At 43.4% G+C, this 18,701-nt stretch overlaps 1 protein-coding gene across 1 annotated transcript in view; it reads left to right on the top strand.

Annotated features, from left to right (window-relative positions):
• The first annotated feature begins 7,977 nt into the window (after positions 1-7,977).
• Positions 7,978-18,701, top strand: part of LOC100586885 (sulfotransferase 1C4-like) — a 32,546-nt gene continuing 21,822 nt past the window's right edge. Inside the window, exons 1-4 of the mRNA XM_030827106.1 lie at positions 7,978-8,358; positions 13,489-13,611; positions 15,602-15,699; positions 18,427-18,553. Of these exons, the coding sequence (XP_030682966.1) occupies positions 8,181-8,358; positions 13,489-13,611; positions 15,602-15,699; positions 18,427-18,553 (526 nt within the window). The 5' untranslated portion in view covers positions 7,978-8,180. The remainder of the gene's footprint in view (positions 8,359-13,488; positions 13,612-15,601; positions 15,700-18,426; positions 18,554-18,701) is intronic.

Here is an 18,701-nt window from a genome sequence, read left to right as displayed (position 1 = left end):
GTACCAGCAGCTAAAAAGAAATGATTTTATGTTTCTTTCCTCTTAGAGTTACAGCCATTCTTCATTTATTCATTCGTTCATTCTCAATTGTACACGTACTATGGCCAGGTACTGTGTGAATAATGGGGATACAGTGGTGAGCAAAGCCCTTCCCCTATGGATTTTATGGTCTAGCATGTGAAGCAAAAGTCCACTAAGTCGTGACACACGTCACCAACCGAGGAGAGTGCCATGTGAGATGGTTTCAGGCTTCGAGAGGCCAGAGCAGATCAGCTGAGACTGGGGCCTGCGGCACAGCTTTCCTGAGAGGACATGGTCCTTCCTAGGTGTGAAGCATGTGCTGGCTTTAACTAGGCAAGAGACTGGGTAGAGAGAAGGAGACCCAGGAGCAGTCTTGATGATGGGGGCTATTTCAGGGCAAGAAGGAAGGGCTATGAGGGGAAGAGCCACAAGCTCAGGGAGAACTGACAAGATGCCCCAAAGAAAGATGGGCATGTCACACGGGGCCTTGATGATCATAGCAGAATGTTAGACTTTATCCTAGGAGCATCAGGAAGCCCCTGCAGGCTCCAAGAAAGATGGTGAAATACTCAGACTACCACGTCAATATGTCAACTGTGTCTGTGCCATACACACAGCACAAGGGTGGAAGCCACACTGTTCCAGTTGAGAGGGCTGGGAATTGTTCATGGGTGGGGAGACTTTCAGGATTAAGGGTTATGGGGGCCTCCTCCCTCAGCCTCTCACACCTGGTTACAAAAGCAGGAAGTAGAATTTCAGGTTGACTAGCAGGATACTCACTCCTTATAAAAAAAAAAAAAAAATTTAAGACAAGGTCTCACTCTGTTGCCCAGGCTGGAGTGTAGTGTCACAATCGTAGCTCACTGCAGCCTCAACCTCCTGGGTTCAAGCAATCCTCCTGGCTCAACATCCTGAGTTGCTAGGACCACAGATGTGTACCATCATACCTGGCTAATTTTTATTTCTTACTCTGTAGAGATGGGGTCTCACTATGCTGCCCAGGCTGGTCTAGAACTCCTGGCCTCAAACAATCCTCCCACCTTGGATTCCCAAAGCACTGGGATTACAGGCATGAGACACTATGCCTGGTCTTTTTCATTTTAATTGCAGACACAGTTCTTTAGTACCTAGTATGCTAAGTACCACTGGAGATTCATGAGAAGAGAAAGAGTAATAGGAAAAGATTAGGGTGACCAAGCCTCAGATCAGCAAGCAAACTATCAGAGATTCACAGATCTCTCTGAAAAGAAAAATGTGGCCTGAGATATTTAACAGATTCTCTATCAGGACTGTTTCTCATATGCAGCAATATATCCAACCCAAAGGACACAATTTGGTTAATGTCTTAATAATACAGAAGTAAACATACCCAAGCAGGTTGCTGCAAGTCAGAGATCTCAGAGATTAGCCCAATGCTGGTCAGGTTGTCAAGTGTTTGTGAGAGTGACTGGTGTGGTATTCTCTGCCATGCCTGTGGCAGGCCAGGTCTCATTAACAGTTGAACAGGCAGCCCTCCCTAACAAGTGTTTTAGCACTGACTGAGTGGTTAAATATTAAAAGCTGAAAGAACCAGTGCCCTTATACAAAGGCTGGAATGTAATAAAAGCCTGGGCCTTTCCTGGACCTTGAAGCATGACAAATAATGAAGGAATTCTTAACAGGACCCATAAAGGATTAAACAAGTTTTTATGGGTGGTCTAAAGAAACTCCCCAGACCTCCACAAACAGGTTTTATTGGGGGTCTAAAGGAACTCGATAAACCTCCATGATTTAGCAGGAGACAAGATAAGGGTTATTACCCTAGCACCTGGACCCATCTGGATTAAGTAAATTTACTGAGGCTCCAAAGGAAGGTCTTCAAAACTCAGACCTTAACTATAGATTAGAAGACGTTAATCACTTATGTCTTTGGATGAATGCACACTTGCATGTAGACATATAGCTTAGAAGGTATATAATCCCTGGAAAACTATAATTTTGAGTTGGTGTAGCAATATTTTCCAGGCCTTCTCCTTGTACCTAGTTACAGAATTAAACTCTCTTCTTTCCTAGTTCATCTGCATCTCATTACTGGGCCGTGAGAATAAGCAGCCTGACCCTCGGTTTGGTCTGGGAACATGCCTAGTCAAGGGCATCAATAGGGTCACAGAATAGAGGTTGGTCCGTGGCCATTCAGCCTTGCCCTTTCCTGCCTCTCTTCACCCAGCCACACCTTTCCCTCTCCTTCTTCCCACCTCTCCCACTTGTCAAAGGACGAGCTGGCCAATCATTTCCAAATGGGGCATACTAAAAACACAGGGGAAGTGCAGATAACTTCTAGCATTTCCTGTCCCCCCAAGAGGATACTTAACATAGATTTTCAACAAAAGAATACCATGGCCTAACTGTGTGAGGTATTAATGGAGGTTAATTTATAAAAAAGAAGGAGGAAAGCTGTGCTTGCTTTCTCAGCAGGGAAGCCTATGGACTGAGCCAGGTCTGAGTTCTGTGCCTACGCAGGCTGCCCGGATCTAAACTAGGCACTGTAAGCAGGGCGCTGCAGGAGAGAGACTGACCTCACCAACTGCGTGGGAGCTGGGTGAGGCCTCTCGCTACCGGCTATCCCCCACACCCCCACGAATTCTGCTGCACAGCAGAGACAGCCATACTTCCCTCTGGGTCATAATCCCATTGGCCTGAGAACCACCCCTGCATCCCCCACAGTGGCCATGGCAAGCCCCGCCCGAAAGCTCAGACCAGCCTAACCCTGCCCCTAACCGATGGTATTTCTCTACCAGCCCTGGTAGCATAACACAAAAGACATAAACTCTTGGGAGCTTTATGGTCCCACCTATGAGCTGAGAAACAAGAATACTTACCCTGGTCAACTTAGAGCAAGCTTATGTCCCACCACTACTACTGCAGCAGGAGCTCTCTTGCAAATTCCACCTCCGGGCTGGTAGCCATTCAACTCAGACCATTACAGCAACTCTTGGCAGAAAAACACTGCTCCCAGAAATAAGAAAACAACAGCTAACACCACTGCCTGCAACACCACGGTCCTGAGTCTGCCCACATGACAACTTCGCTGCTAGCATAACCAACATTTGAGAAAGTTAGCACACTAAATGTATTCTACAGCCAAGGAATCTCAGAGCCTACATCACTTCCCTGCCACTTCCACCCCTGCAGGTGCTGGTATCCACTGCTGGGAGACGTCAATATGGGTCACATCACAGGACTCTTTGTAGATATTCCCCAGCACCAGACAAGAGCCTGGTAGCCCCACTGAATGGCTAGACCCAGAAGAGCAATAATAATCACTGACGTCCAGCTCTCAGGAAGCCCCATTCTCAGGGGAAGGGGGAGAACACCACATCAAGTGATCACCTTGTGGGACAAAAGAATCTGCACAGCAGGCCTTGAGTTCCAGATCCTTCTGCTGGTGGAAAGTTTCTCACATCAGAGACACAGCTGCAGTGCTGGGCACAATAGGTAAAGTTTAGGTGAGCAAGATCAACTATATCACAAATATCGAGATGAAGAGAATTGAAATAACTTTTCCCAGATTTGTTTTCCTTGTTTTCCCTTGTTCTCTCACCCAAATCCCCTAATGACTGCTTGTGGCCCTTCCCCACTCCACAGAACCCAGAATATGAAGTTCAAAAGGATAATGGAATTTATGGGGAATAAACTAGAGGAAGAGCCTGTCAAAAGAATTGCTCAGCACACATCTTTTGAAAGTAAGAAGAAAAACCAGATGACCAACTATGTAATGATAACCTGTGACATCATGGACCACTCCATCTCCCCATTTATGAGGAAAGCTGCCTGCCAACCATCATGAATTTCCTTGAGAAGAATATTACTATATAACTAGTATTTTGGGAAAGAATATTAATATGTTTATTTCCTTTTTATTCATTTTTTAAAAGATAGAAACTCACTCTGTCACCCAGGATGGAGTGCAGTGGTGCAATCACAGCTCACTGCAACCTTAAACTCCTGTGTTAAGGCAATCCTCCCACCTCCAGCCTCCCAAGTAGTTGAGACCACAGGTACACACCACCATGCCCAGCTAAATTTTTTATTTTTTGTACAGATAGGGTCTCACTGTGTTGCCCAGGCTGGTCTTGAACTTCTGGGCTCAAGCAATTCTCCCACCTTGGCCTCCAAAATGCTGGGAGTTCAGGCATGAGCCACCATGACCAGCCTTATTACCTTTTTAACTAACATGATGCTGCCAATAATTTTGAGGTTTTCTCAAAATATTAATAAGTCTTTGAAAGAAAATAGATTGTGATATGTACCTGTAATAAGAATTTATACTTTTTAATTATCTCTAAAGTTTCACTTTATGGAAAAAGTATTCAGAATAGACTTCCCATTCAATCTCTCAAGCACAATTGCACTGCTTTTCAGGGACCATTGAAGGGTGGAAGGATTACTTCTCAGCAGCACAGAATAAGAGATTTGATGAAGACTAGGGAGGAAAATGGCTGACTCTTCTCTGACCTTCCACACGGAGCTCTAAACAGAGAGACAAAGTCTATACTACACAGGGAGAATTTTATTACCCTATCTTCCAGTTTTTATTCCCCTTATCACTGTTTTTCTCTAGAAATGACTTCCTGAGCTTGCTCAAATGTTCAGGCAAGAACTGTAAATTACCCTTTCCTCTCTGCATGCCCCTGGAAAATAAAATCGTTTTGTTAGCTAAGGAGCTGGGCTCAACATTCTTCACAAACTGACTGAATAGTTGTAAAAGAAATTTGGAACCTTGTCAAAAGTCTGGTGGTTAAGTCTCCAAACCAAAGTTTCGAGGTCTTGAGGTCAGCTGGCCACGTTCTTCCACCTGTCACCTGGCCCTGTCCTTCCCAGGAAGAGTATCTTCTCTGATGGGTGCTTGGCAGGAGAACCCCCCGACAGCTTTGCTAAAGTTTTCTGAGAGCTAAACCAGTCTAAGACTTTGCCTACCCAGTCTTCCTTCCTTCCCTCTTTCCTGCCCTTCTCCACAGGGGTTACTACTACACCAGGCTCTGACAGCCCTGCTCATTTATAAATCCCTCACAAGCTTTGTCCCTCAATAAATCTCTTACTCTTACTCTCTCTCAGTGATAGGCCAAGCATCTGCCTATCACTGAAAAGGGAGCAATATTCTCCCTTTGTTAGAGTGACCATTATATTTATGATTTACTGTTAAATTCAGATGTGCAAATACTAGGTTGAGTCATTTGAAATTGGTATTAAAAAAGAAAGCAAACATTCAAGAATCACAGAGGCAGCAACTTCAGAAAGATGAGAATTACTGAAACAGGATCTTGGAGGAGGGGCATGTGGAGAAAACCCCCACCCCTGGGGAAGGAGCACAACTTGGCCAGGGCTCTGTCCCTGAGGACACTGTGAAGATGCTGACTCTGAAGTGATCTGCACACTGGACTCTGCTGCTGCTACAGGAAGTGAATTATCTCGGGGATACCACTCACTGGAGCAAGAAGGCAGTGAAGAGAGCAAGTCCCTACTCCTCCTTTTGTCTCTCAGTCTCCCTGTGAGCAGAGACTCAGAGAAGACGCACCAGCTGGCCCAGTGGAAACACAGATGGCAGAGTCCCAGCCCAGCATCTCAAAGAAAACCCGAGACACGTGAACTAGGACATGAGAGGCAATAACTTTATAAATAGGCCAGCCAATAGCTGACCTTTTTAAGCTCAAAAATGGCCATTTCAAGTAGTTCAACCTAATGTCTGTGTTTGTGTGCGTGTAAATATAAATGTATATATGTAAATATAAAATATATTCTCATGTAAAAAAAAAAAAAAAACCCAGGCCGAGCACAGTGGCTCATGCCTATAATCCCAGCACTTTGGGAGGCCAAGGCAGGCAGATCACCTGAGGGTGGGAGTTCGAGACCAGCCTGTCCAACATGGTGAAACCTCGTCTCTACTAAAAATACAAACTTAGCTGGGCGTGGTGGCGCATGCCTGTAATCCCAGCTACCCAGGAGGCTGAGGCAGGAGAATCGCTTGAATCTGGGAGGTGGAGGTTGCAGTGAGCCGAGATCATGCCATTGCACTCCAGCCTGGGCAAAAAGAGTGAAACTCCATCTCAAAAAAAAATAAAAAATAAAAAATAAATAAATAAAAATCTAAACTTACCTAAAATAAATCAATAGACTTACTATTGTTGGCAAACACTTCCTCTCCTCCTTCTGCTGGAGACTCCAGGTGGCAGGTCTTCTCTGAAGTCTCAAAGCCCCTGCAAGGGCTCTCAGGAGCAGCGGTAGTGACTGCAGCTGAGGCTGCAAAACGACTGAGAGTGGGATGCCACAGCGGCTATTGTGAACTTGGTAGAATTCTCTCCATCTGACCAACTGAGGCAATGTTTCTCTGATGGCCTTTATAATGGTTTGTTTGAAAGGTGTGGTTAGTGCCAATGCCCAGCATGCCAGGTGACACATTCTAGAAAGTAAATGAAGTAGTATGAGCTCTAAAATCCCTTCAACATGACTGAGGGAAGCACCCTTGCTTGGGTTGAGTCAATCTAAATGCTGAGAGAAATCCCAGCAGAGGTGGTCCCTGGAAAAATCTGCCTCTCCAACACAGTGGCAGGGCCCATTTGTTCAGTGGCCCATTGTTCAGCAGCCACTCATTTCAAACTGAGTGGAACTTACAGCCCCGATAAGGCACACACCTGGCTGAGCCAGCAGCTAAGTGACATAAATAAGGGGCTGCCAGTCCTCCCACACTACCAGGGAGCCAGAATCTCAGAATTAGAAAAAGCACTTAGAGATCATTCAGACAGGTGGTCAGGTAGCTCTTTTGATGTCATTAACTGAAGTGTCATTGTCTACATATGGAAAAACTGGAAGTTTCCACAAAGGTTAAATATACCAATGATCCAGCAATTCAAATCATAGTCATACACCCAAGAGAACAAGAGAGAATGCATCTGTCCCCCACCCCAAAAAAAAAGTGTGAAAATATCATAGAAGCTCTATTCATATTCATAATCACCAAAAACTGGTATCAACCTATATGTCCATGAAAATAAGAATTGAGTAAAAAATTCTGGTATATTCATTCAGTGATATAGTATATGGCAATAGAAATAAATGAACTACTGATACTTGCTGCTGATACTTGATGAATTTCAAATACATTATGTTGAAAGAACAAAGCCAGACACAAAGGAGTACATAATGTATGATTCCATTAATTTGAGGATTAAGAACAGGCAAAACTAAACTATGGTGACAAAAGTCAGAACAGCTTCTGCCTTGAGTGTGGGGCACTGGTGCAGCATCGCCTGGGAAGGAGCATGAGGGAATTGTCCGAAGCAATGGGAATGTCCTATATCTTGATCTAAATGGTAGTTATGTGGGTGCATATAGAAGTATAAATTCATCAAGACATAAACTTACACTTTATGCATTTGTCTGCATGTAAACTGTGCCTCAATATAAAAAAAAAAACTCGTTGTAATAATAGTCCTCAAATATCGCAGTCTAACCTCTCACAGAACAGAAACAGACCTGAGATTTAGGTAACTCTCTAAGTCAGTCTTGGAAGTTGGGATGGAATTCCCAGCTGGACTGTCCCAGCTGACAACATGTGAACCTAACATGGGCACCTAGCATGTGATATGTCAATAGAAGCATGGGTCTCCCTGGGTCTGGGGAAGGTGTTTCTCCAAATCTCCATGGATAACCAAACCCAGAAGGGAGAATCACTTTCCTTTCTGTAGGGAGAGTAACTCCAGGTGAAGAGAAGGAAGAAGGGAGGGAATTCCTGGAGGCTTGCTCCAGGCATTCCTTCAGTATTTTCTCTCAATTCCCCATCTCCATGGGCATCCACAGGACCAGGAAGTGACCTCCTGGACTTGGGCAGGCCCCTAGACTGGTGCCCCACTGCTGTTCTTCCTCCTGGCAGTATGGAGGTGCAGCCCTGCCAGAATCTCACCAGTAGAAAGAGTGAGGCCTATTCTGGCACAATGCTGAAGATTTTGTTCCAGTTCTACCCAGGAGTCATGCAAATTGTCTCTTTGTTTGCCTGAACATATTTACCTGTAATGAATGACCAGAGCTCTGTGCCCAAAGCACTGAATACATAAAACCCGTGTGAATCTCGACTTTCATTTACTTTTTACTTTCCCTTGCTGGTGCCCAAGACCACGGTGGAAGGAATGGCTAAGGATAAGGTGGAGGAGACAAGTGAGTTAGAATGGGGCTTGTTACCCCGAGAAGAATTTTCCCAAGTGAATGGAATCATTCTTCTAAAGAAAGTATGCGATTTCTGGGATAAGATCTGGAACTTCCAAGCCAAGCCTGATGACCTGCTCATTGCTTCTTACCCCAAAGCAGGTATGTACATGTACATGAGAAGAGGGAAGTAGAAGTTGGAGCATGTATCAGCACCTTATGGGGTCATGTAGTAAAGTCAAAGAGCAGAGGAAGGAAGTGTCCTTGTCTATAAATCAGACAGAATGGCAAAGGATCTAAGATTTTTCTATAAAACTATAGGGATTTTTTTAGAGATAGAGTAGTTGGTATATCAAAAATATATAACTAGTCAAAGCAGATTCTTCAGATTAAAAAAATCCGTGTTATTCATTTTTTTTCTTTCATTCAACAATTACCTATCAAGAATCTTCTAAATGCCAGAGACTGGCACCAAGCATAGTGATCGGTAAAATGTTTGTTATCTTTGTCCTGCAGAGATTTACAGTACAGTCTAGAGAAGAACATTAAACCATTAAACAAATCATTTCACAGAATTTTGATTACCTGTGATAAGATCTTAGAAAGAAATGTAGAGGGTGTAATGAGAGAACATTGGGGGGTCCTAATTTAGGTTAAGGAATTAGTACTCTGAAATTCTGAGCTACTGTGATTATTACATAGGGAATGTATTATCAGTTTGCTCTGGCTATGAAACAAAGTACCACTAGCTCAGTGGCTTAAACAATAGATATTTATTGTCTCACAGTTTCAGAGGCCAGAAGTCCAAAATCAAGGTATCAGCAGACTTGGTTTCTTTCGAGGGCTGTGAGGAAAGGCACTGTTCCAGGCCTCTCTCTTTGGCAGGTATATGGCATCTTCACATTCACATTGCACTCTCCATGTGTGCACATCTACCTCCAAATTCTGCCTTTTTATATAGACATCAGTCATACTGGGTTAGAGCCATCATAATGACATCATTTCTATTTGATTACCTCTATAAAGACTCTATCTCCAAATAAGGTCACATTCTGTGGTACTGTGGGTGAGAACTTCAACATATTAATTTGGGGGGGCACACAAGTTAGCCCATAACAGAGAGCATGGAGAGGAAGGTTTCCATATGCAGACAGGAGCAGTAGGACTTACTGATAGATGATATATGGGGGGTGAGAGAAAGAGAGGAGACGAGCTTTGGGGCTGGAATGATCAGGTGGATGCCAGTGCCAAGAACTGACTCAGGGAAGTCCAGCGAGGACCAGGTCTGAGAGGGGCCAGGGCATCTATTAGGCAGTTGAATGGATTGAAAGGGGTCAAAAATGGACTGGGAAACACAAGATGTGTGTGTGTTGCCATTTCCAGAAGAGAAAGAAAGTAGCTTGGACTAAGGGGGTGAGAGTGCAAATGAAGAGTGAGAGAAAAATTGAGATGTATTTTGGAGGTAAAATTACTTGAGACCCGAGAGGAAGTGATGACTTGTGGGTGACTCTCTTCTGGCTTTATCAAGTGAGTGGCCTCTTGTGCTGGGATGGGAAAGCCTGGGAGAGGGAGAGGCATGGAGCCTATGCAGGAGGTGGGCAGGTTAAACTACAGCTCAGTTTGGGATATGTTAAGTTTGGGGTGACCTTTAGACCACTAAGTGTTGACGTCAGGGGGCTGTCAGAAATACAGCACAGAGGGAAGCCCACTCTGGCTTAAGATATAACTGGAGTTGCTACAGATAGTGAAATCTCAGGTTAAATGGCCTACGGCAGAGCCTGAGGCAAGGATTCAGGTACACGTGATTTATTGGAAGGCTGCTCTTTAGGAAAAAAAAGTAAAAAACCAGTAATGGTATGTATAGGATAGGGGAAGGGAAGGGGCCAAGTAAAGATGTGGCATTGGGTAAAGCCTTGCCCTGATGTGGTTAGGGCAGGAGGGGAAGGAGTAGAAGAATGGAGACTTTCTCCATTAGGAGCCTCCCTTCAGAGGAAGACACTTCTCTAGCAAAGCAGGTAGCTGAGAGACATGAGCGGCCAAAGCTCACAGCCATGGAGGAGGTGAGCGGGTGCAAGAGGCTGGTACAGGGGATCTGAGGAAGCCACCAACAGTGTCTACTAAAGATGGTGTTCAAAGCAATGGGAATGAATGAAATCACATGGGAAGAAAGCATAGAGGAAAAAGAGGGCACAGGACCAAACCCCAAGAAGCTTTCTCACTTAGATGTTGGACAGAGAAGAAGTCAGAAGTGGGTAGTGTCCTGGCAACCAGTGGAGTGAATCCTTGAGCCAGAAAGATCTGAACTGAGTGCCTGTTTTGATCGAATTAATCACATGGCTGTCAGATGGGCACTGCACTTGGTGCTTGTAAACAGCCCCAGCCACAGCCTGGAATGACTAGTGGGTTTTCTTTCCTCAAGTTGTCAGTTGTATCAACACAGATTCTATTTGACTCTCCTGGAGGCAGGATTATCCCCTGAAAACTTGAACAGCCTTTTTTACAAAGCAAGTCAAGTTATCCAGGGTCATACTCTTAGTAACTTCCCTCTAGGATAACACTTATCAATGTGGTAGAAGAAATACTATGCTACAAGTGGGAAATAATTATGAAAAGAGAACTTCATTCGAGTGAGAAGTTTATCTCCTTGAGACTCATGAGAACTGAGCATTTTCCCAGCTCAAATCTGGAAAATGAGAAAGAACATTTTTTCTGAGACTAGCTACAGGGCATGACAGATACTTGAGGCATGCAGGAAACAGCTGACCTGATGCTGTGGTGACTTCATCATTTATCCTCCAAACTAAGTCATCTGATATAGAAAGAGACACTGTTAATAATTAATCTAGGACAACAGAATCAAGCTGTATTGCCCTGGGTAAGTTGGAAGGTTACAGTGACCCTACAAAACACAAGCCATCCCAGATGCTAGGTTCCAGGCCCCATCTACTACTTACCTAAGTAAGTCAGCCTGTCGTAATCTGAAATCATGATCCTCACTCCCAAACGAGCCCCTTTTCTTCCCAGGAAGCAGATTCTGAGTTGAAGGTAAGTATGTGAGATGTTTATTAGGGAGTGCTCCTGGGATCACTCCCTCTGGAAGTAAAGGGAAGAAAGCAGGATTGTCCAGAGGGAGAAGTTGAGCTTCAACTCAATCCTAGCAAAACGCCTCCTATGGGATGATCTGAAGCTGGGATGGCCCTGCAAAGTTGGTTCCATCCCAGCTGGGGAGAGGGGAGCAGAGTGTCAGCCAGTCCCTGGATGGAAGATGTCCCAGGAAGGGACCTGGAGAGGGCTGAATAGCTGCAGGCCATCTGCCAGCAGCATCCCCAGCAGCTGATGGAATAAACACTTCCATTCAGAAGCAAAATCTGGGCTGTGCATCCGGCGCCTTTTACAATATCCATGAATAGCCGTAGAGCACAGCCCTTGCCACAGCTTGCCTGAGCCATGCCATGGCTTTCTGAGTTGCCATTCAGGTCAACAACTGTGCCTGGAATTGCCACCTTGTTGGTGGAGTCCACGGAAAAGCAGACATCAACTTGTGCTGGAAACTAGTCCATAGTGGTGACTGAGAAGCATAATCTAGTGGAACTCAGCTCCCCAGGGCAAGAGGGAGGCAGTTACTGGTGAGTACGACTCATGATGCAAGGTGCCCTGTCAGCAGGCTGAGTTGGGAGCAAGTCTGGAATGTGAGGCAAGGAGGTCTGGCAGAAGCCCTTGCACAGTGTGGGCCAAACAGGAATAGGGTCAGGGGCCACTGAGGGAGCCCAGGTTTCCTGAGATGCTCACAGCATCTACGACAGCAGAGCCAATTACAAAGGTGGAGTCTGGAGGATGAGGCACCCAGGACTTCCTGTGAGAGGCTACAGGCAAGCAAGGCCCAAATTCCATGCTCAGAGTTGAGAGGAAAAAGCAGAGCTAGCCTATGTGGAGAAGGGCTCCCTGGAACTGCCAAAGCAGTGTGGATTGGGAATTAGGACAGCACATCATCAGGAGGCAACAAAGGTTCGAAGACGAAGCCAGTGCTGACCCCAGAAGGGCAGAAAGAGAAACTGGTTTTAGTACAGAGTAGAAACTGACCAGGAGCTGAGCAGCTGTCACAAGGGCATAGTATAAACGTGGAGCCAGAGCCATGGCACTGCACCCAGGTACCTCTATCAGGGTACTAGGAAAAGGAGACCAGGATCACAGAAAACTGGTATGGGGGAGCCATGATGAGAATGGCACCTTCTTCCCCAGGGCTTCCCTGAGCACGGTGGTCCCATCTGTTCTAGCTCTGGCCCTCAGGATGTACACTAACACCCTCAAAACATGAAGACAGCTACCACTTCTTTAGCGCCTATGGCAAGCTGGATTCTGCCTATTTTCTCTTCCAACTCACAAAACCACATGAGAATCATTAATATAAATCAGGTTTACGTAATTCATCTGAAACCACCCAACGCATACATCGTATATAGGAGTCGAGTCCATTTGATTCCACAGCCCCACACACATCCAATCCATGCTTCCCCACAGAAAAACAGGACCGGGTCAGCCAAGCGTCCCAGAAGCCAAACAAGGATGCACTTTCTGAGGACAGACACTGCAGAAGCCAGGGCCCAGTCCAAGAAAGCCCCAGAATCAGGAAGGAGATCGCAGATGAGACCTTGAAGAGAAACAAATTTTACCCTCAAGTGCAGCAAACGTCATTTTTTCATTTATAAGGAGTTCACCTTTCTTGTAGAAGCCACTGTTCAACTTTTCTTTGCCTTTGAAAGAGGAATTCATTCAATCTCATTTTTTGAGTTTGCAGATTATTTGAAATTCTTACTTTTCCTTCTTTTTCTTATTATGGACATTGTGTCAGTTCCTTGGTTCTAAAAAAAATAAAAAATAAAAAAATAAAATTAATCCAAGGAAAAAAAACTAGACTACTTATTAGCAGCCAGAGCTTTTAATGGTAAAAGTTGGGGTTTGGGAATTTCTGTGATTTTCTTCAAATGGAAATTTTTTAAATAATCCCTGTTGTTACATATAATAGTTATTTGTATTATTGTTTTATAGAAATACCAATGCATATCCAGATTTTTTAAGTACATCATTGGAGTACAAAAATAAAGAAGTCACATTTCTACCCTTAACCTTTCTGGTGAGGAAAATATTATCTTAATAGTTGGTTTTAATTCAATGTTGTAAGCAACATAAGTGAGGTATTAACAGGCAAATTAATTTTTTATAGCACATTTCTAACTTCTAAGTTGCAGAAAAGCAATAATCAGTTTCTCAGATCTTTATTCTACTCTCTTTTAGGAACCACTTGGACACAGGAAATTGTAGATCTGATACAAAATGATGGCGATATTGAGAAAAGCAGGTGCGCTTCCATTCAACTTCGACACCCTTTCCTGGAGTGGATAAGAATGACACACTGTGGTAAGTCTTCCATTTGCACACCCACAGTCCTCGCGTAAAGATGAACAATTCAAGAGTAGACAGTCCGAAAGTCAAACATATTCTGGTGGGGAAAAACTCCCTTTAATCCCTAATTCTAAGTACTGGATGAAAAATAACTTTTCTTGTGCAAATCTAGATAGATCCTTTCACCTAACGTATTTCGCTTCAACACTTAACAATAGAGAGGTACAATCTCTCAATTAAACAAAGTATTCAACCAGTTACAAGTGCCAACCATTAGCTACACAGTTCTCACCCAACAGAGTCCCGGCTTGCTCATGTGGCACCCCAGTGTCAGTGCCAAAGACATCTGGCACCAAGGACCACAGATTCAAATTTGGGATGAGCCATGCACTTCCCATGAAAAAATAATAAGTGTCATAGTCATAGCTAAGATTTTCATAGCACATACCATTTGTCAGGCATTATTCTTTTTCTATATATATACTTTAAGTTCTGGGGTACATGTGCAGAATGTGCAGGTTTGTTACATAGGTATACATGTGCTATGGTGATTTGCTGCACCCATCATCATCTACATTAGGTATTTCTCCTAATGCTATCCCTCCCCTAGTCCCCTGCCCCCCAACAGGCCCTGGTGTGTGATGTTCCCCTCCATGTGTCCATGTGTTCTCATTGTTCAACTCCCACTTATGAGGGAGAACATGTGGTGTTTGGTTTTCTGTTCTTTTGTTAGTCTGATGAGAATGATGGTTTCTAGCTTCATCCATGTCCCTGCAAAGGACATGAACTCATCCTTTTTTATGGCTGCATAATATTCCATGGTGTATATGTGCCATATTATCTTTATCCAGTCTATCATTGATGGACATTTAAATGGCTGGCATTATTCTAAATACTTTTTGCATATTAACTCACTTATTCTTCACAACTTGTGAGGTAGCTTCCAGGTTATATGTGAAGAAATTGAGATACAGAGGGATTATGATTGCTGAAGGTCCACAATTAATAGGTAGCAGAGCCAAGATTTGGACCCAGGAATTCTGTTTCCTAAGTTCATGCTCTCAACCACTAAGCTATGCAGTGTGCGTGGATGTGTGTGTGTCTCCTATATGGACTCCGGCTATACATATCTGAGGGATAGAGTGGAATTAAATAGTCCAGGTTGGACCAGCATTGGTACCTGGTCATCTTTAATTAGACTTTTTCTACAGAAATCCATTCTAGTTCCATCTGAACAATTGACTTCTGACCTCATCTTTGGGAAATGAATGAACAAACTAATGGCCTAAAACCAAATCTTGCTCGTTGTCTTCTCTCTCATTCCCTTTTTGTGGGTGGAGGGGTACGATGGGGGGAACTAGACTAACATGTGCCAGGTTTTCCAAACCATGCATTTGGTGTCATACCAGTGTGCTTGAGAAAAATGGCCAAAATAAGGGTTAAATATAATGGGGAACAGGTTTTGAAAAGTGTTCTAGTCCATACTAAGTGATCTGGGTTTTACCCTGGAGGCCATCTGTGGACACATCTTTGAAAGTCCTCAAGACCTCTAAAACAATTTCTTAATTATGATTTTATTTTCATGATAATTAAAAAATACATAAAGTAAACACATTCTGGGTCACCTGGATGATCACCATGTAATCTGAATTCTGCCAATGTGGTCTCATTGTCCTCATTTGCATTGGTGCCAACAATCCCTTGTTGCCAAGCGGAACTCTGGTAATTTCTAAAGGCTAATGGGATGAGAAATGGAGAGGACACTTAACAGTAAATAATATACCAAATGAAGGCCAATGTAGCAAAAAATCAGAGGTATGAAAGGAAATACAAAGTGCTAAGTACTAAAAGAAAATAGGGAGAAATGTTTTCTTATCATCTAGGGGTGAAGAAGGCATAACATGGCACAAAACCCGGAAGCCATTAGGAAAAAACTGAAAAGATCAACTGCATAAAAATTAAAACTTTTTTAAAAATTAAAGAATAGCCAGGAAAATTTTTGCAGGGATCGACCAGGCTAATGCAATGCCTTCCCCAAGGACCCTGAAAACTCATCTTCCTGTACGACTGCTGCCTCCATCCTTCTGGGAGGAAAACTGTAAGGTAAGCTTAAAACAGAAAATATTCAGAGACAAATTTTCCTCATGAGAACATAGGGAGCAGTTTATTGTATCATAACGATTGCCCAGCCATCCCTACATTGTGTCTGCCAGGAGCAGATTATGGAACCTACTATCATCTTCCATGTTCTTAATCTCTCATTGATAAGGATGTGCTTAGCATATACCTATATCAAGAAGAAGGAGAGGATAAACATATACTAGGCTCGTTTCTGAGCATCTTAGCCCCTTAATAATGCTATAAGGTAGAGGTACCTGAGCACATTGTAGCCCAGAGGTGTTACATAACTTGTCCAATGACAAACACACGGAAGGTGGAAGAGATGGGCTGCAAATCTACCTCTTCATTACCCAACAGCCCATGCTCTTTCTGTTACTCTACACTACCTACTCTATGCCTTCTATAACGACAGAAGTCTTCCAAAGCTTTTATGTAGTTGGCCTCCCACCAGTCTTAAGATAATGAGTATTTAAATGATCAGAAAGTGGCACTGAAGGAATCTTAAAAATTATATGCTCTCCTATCCTCTCACTTTATCTCACTTGCAAGAGACAGATATCTCTTGCAAACATCTAAAGGTGCCTACAAGCTGCGAGCCCTAGTCATTCTGAGACCTGATGAAAGTCAAATTTTTGTAAACATCAAATTTATTTTCCATATTGAAGCCTACAGGGGCACAGATGCATTTTCATGTATGTCTTAAATTGGTCACTAAGGAATTTTTTTAACTTTTTCAGAGCACCAAGAGACCATTTATTGCCTTTCAATCTAAAAAAGTGCTCCTTTACAGGGAGGGTCTATAAATGGGCCTTGGCACTAAGGTAAAGCAGTCCCCACCCTCCCTTTCCATGTGGTGTTCTGTTCCCTCTGACAGCTTGCCAAGATCCACATCTTTACTGTCTCTAGTTCTCTAGAGTACATCCAGGGTCTTACTCACTCTACCTTATTGACCCTAGTGGATCTTCCTATGTAGATCTGGAGTCTGGGGGGCAGGGGTGGCTGAATGACTGAAAGCAAATGGAAACATATTGTTAGTACAAATAGAGCCAGGCCTGGGATAGGAGGGTCAGTAAAATAAGAATAACTGTAACAGCAATCTAGCAAGTACCAAAAGCATGCTCAGGTACCTCCACCTTATAGCATTATTAAGAGGCTAAGAGGCTCAGAACTAAACCTAGTAGATGTTGGTTCTCTCTTCTTGAAGTAGGTATATACTGAGCCCACCCTTATCAATGAGAGATTAAGAACCAGGAAAAGTGTCATGGGAGCAGAAAATGGGGAGTATGAAACTTCTTGAAAAGGAGGGTCAACAAAAGTGACAGAGGAGTCAGGGCATAAAGAACAGACATAAATTTGTCAAGTGATAAGAGAGGGAAGGACATTCCATGTTACTGAAAGAGCAGAAGCCAAGACTTACAAAAATAGGCCCAAGGCCAGAAAAGAAGCATGAGAGGTGGGAAGGAGCCAGAGATGCCCTGTTGCACAGCCTTGCCTGCTAAGATGTTTGGACTTAACCTGCAGGCTACCTGGATCCCACTGAAGAATGTGAAATGAACAAGGAAGTGACATTATCCCATTTACATTTTAGAAAGCTCCCCTGGGGGATGTGGTGGTGGGGAGGGGTGAACAGAACTGGAGCAAGACTGAAAACAGGATACCAGTGAGGAGATGGTGGCAATAGTCCAGGAAAAGAATTTAAAAGGCTTGGGTTAAGGCAGAGGCAGTGAGAAAATGAATTCCAAATGCACACAACAGATAGAATTTATAAGATCTCTCAAGGGCTGGCTATGGAAGAAATGGAAAAAGAAGCATCTTGTATGATTTTGTCACTGTAACTGTTGATGGTGGTACCATTAATGGAAAGAGATCATAAAAGAGGAGCAGTTAGATTGCATGAAGATGAATTGAATTTTGAACCCATCGAGTCTAAAATGCATGCAGAACATTCAGGTAAGGATACAGATACATGAGTCTCTAGCTCGGGAGACAGACATGTACTAGAAACAAATTCATGAGTCATAAACTTATGAAATTTATCACAATAGAAACAGATAACAAAAAAAAAACAGGAAAAGCAAATATAGTGAAACTAAAAGTAGGCCCCAGGCAGAGCACTAAAGAAGGCCAACATTTAAAGATTTCAAACTTTTAGTGATCATAAACCCCATCAAGAATCTACAGAAAGTTGTGTCAGGAGATATGTACTCCTGACAAAGTACATATCTATAAAAAATTTTGCATACACTTTTAGAGGGAGGGACAGACCTCTTGAAGGTCATCCTTTTAAGACACCCTGATTTAAGAGTAGAATGGCAGAGCAGGACACACCAAAGAAGGACAACCAGAAACATTATAGGACAGCCATGAAATCAGCACTACCACAGAAGAAGGGAAGGTAAGTGTGACCAGGGAAGAGTAAGGAAAGGGAATCAGAGGGCGAGATTACAGAGACCCTGAACACCAGGTTGAGAACTTTGAACTTAATCATAAGAACAAGGTACAGAAATTGACAAGTTTTACACAGGGAAGCAACATCATCTGATTTGCATTTTTACAAGATCATTCTGGCTGCTGGATGATAAGCGTAAGAGAACAAAGATGCATTCATGACCTTTAGGACATGGTTACCAGAACACATATGCTGTGCACACTGAATGCCCAATTTCTAACTTGTTCTATCATTTATTTTGTTTCCTCTCACCATTTTAGATGATCTATGTGGCAAGAAACGCCAAGGATAACCTGGTGTCCTACTACCATTTTCAAAGGATGAACAAAGCACTCCCTGACCCGGGAAGCTGGGATGAGTACTTTGAAACATTCCTGGCAGGCAACAGTGAGCCAAGTGCATGAAACCAGCCTTCACCTATATCTGCAGAGGATAAGCTTTCCTCATCAAATTCTCCTTGGGAAACAAAATTCATCCGTAGAAGGGGCTCAGATTTTCTTGGAGGGAAGGACTAGAGGCAACATCTTGAGAGATG

This window comes from Nomascus leucogenys, chromosome 14, assembly GCF_006542625.1.
Source record: "Nomascus leucogenys isolate Asia chromosome 14, Asia_NLE_v1, whole genome shotgun sequence".
NCBI lineage: Eukaryota > Metazoa > Chordata > Mammalia > Primates > Hylobatidae > Nomascus > Nomascus leucogenys.
This window is presented reverse-complemented; position numbering and strand designations above follow the sequence as displayed.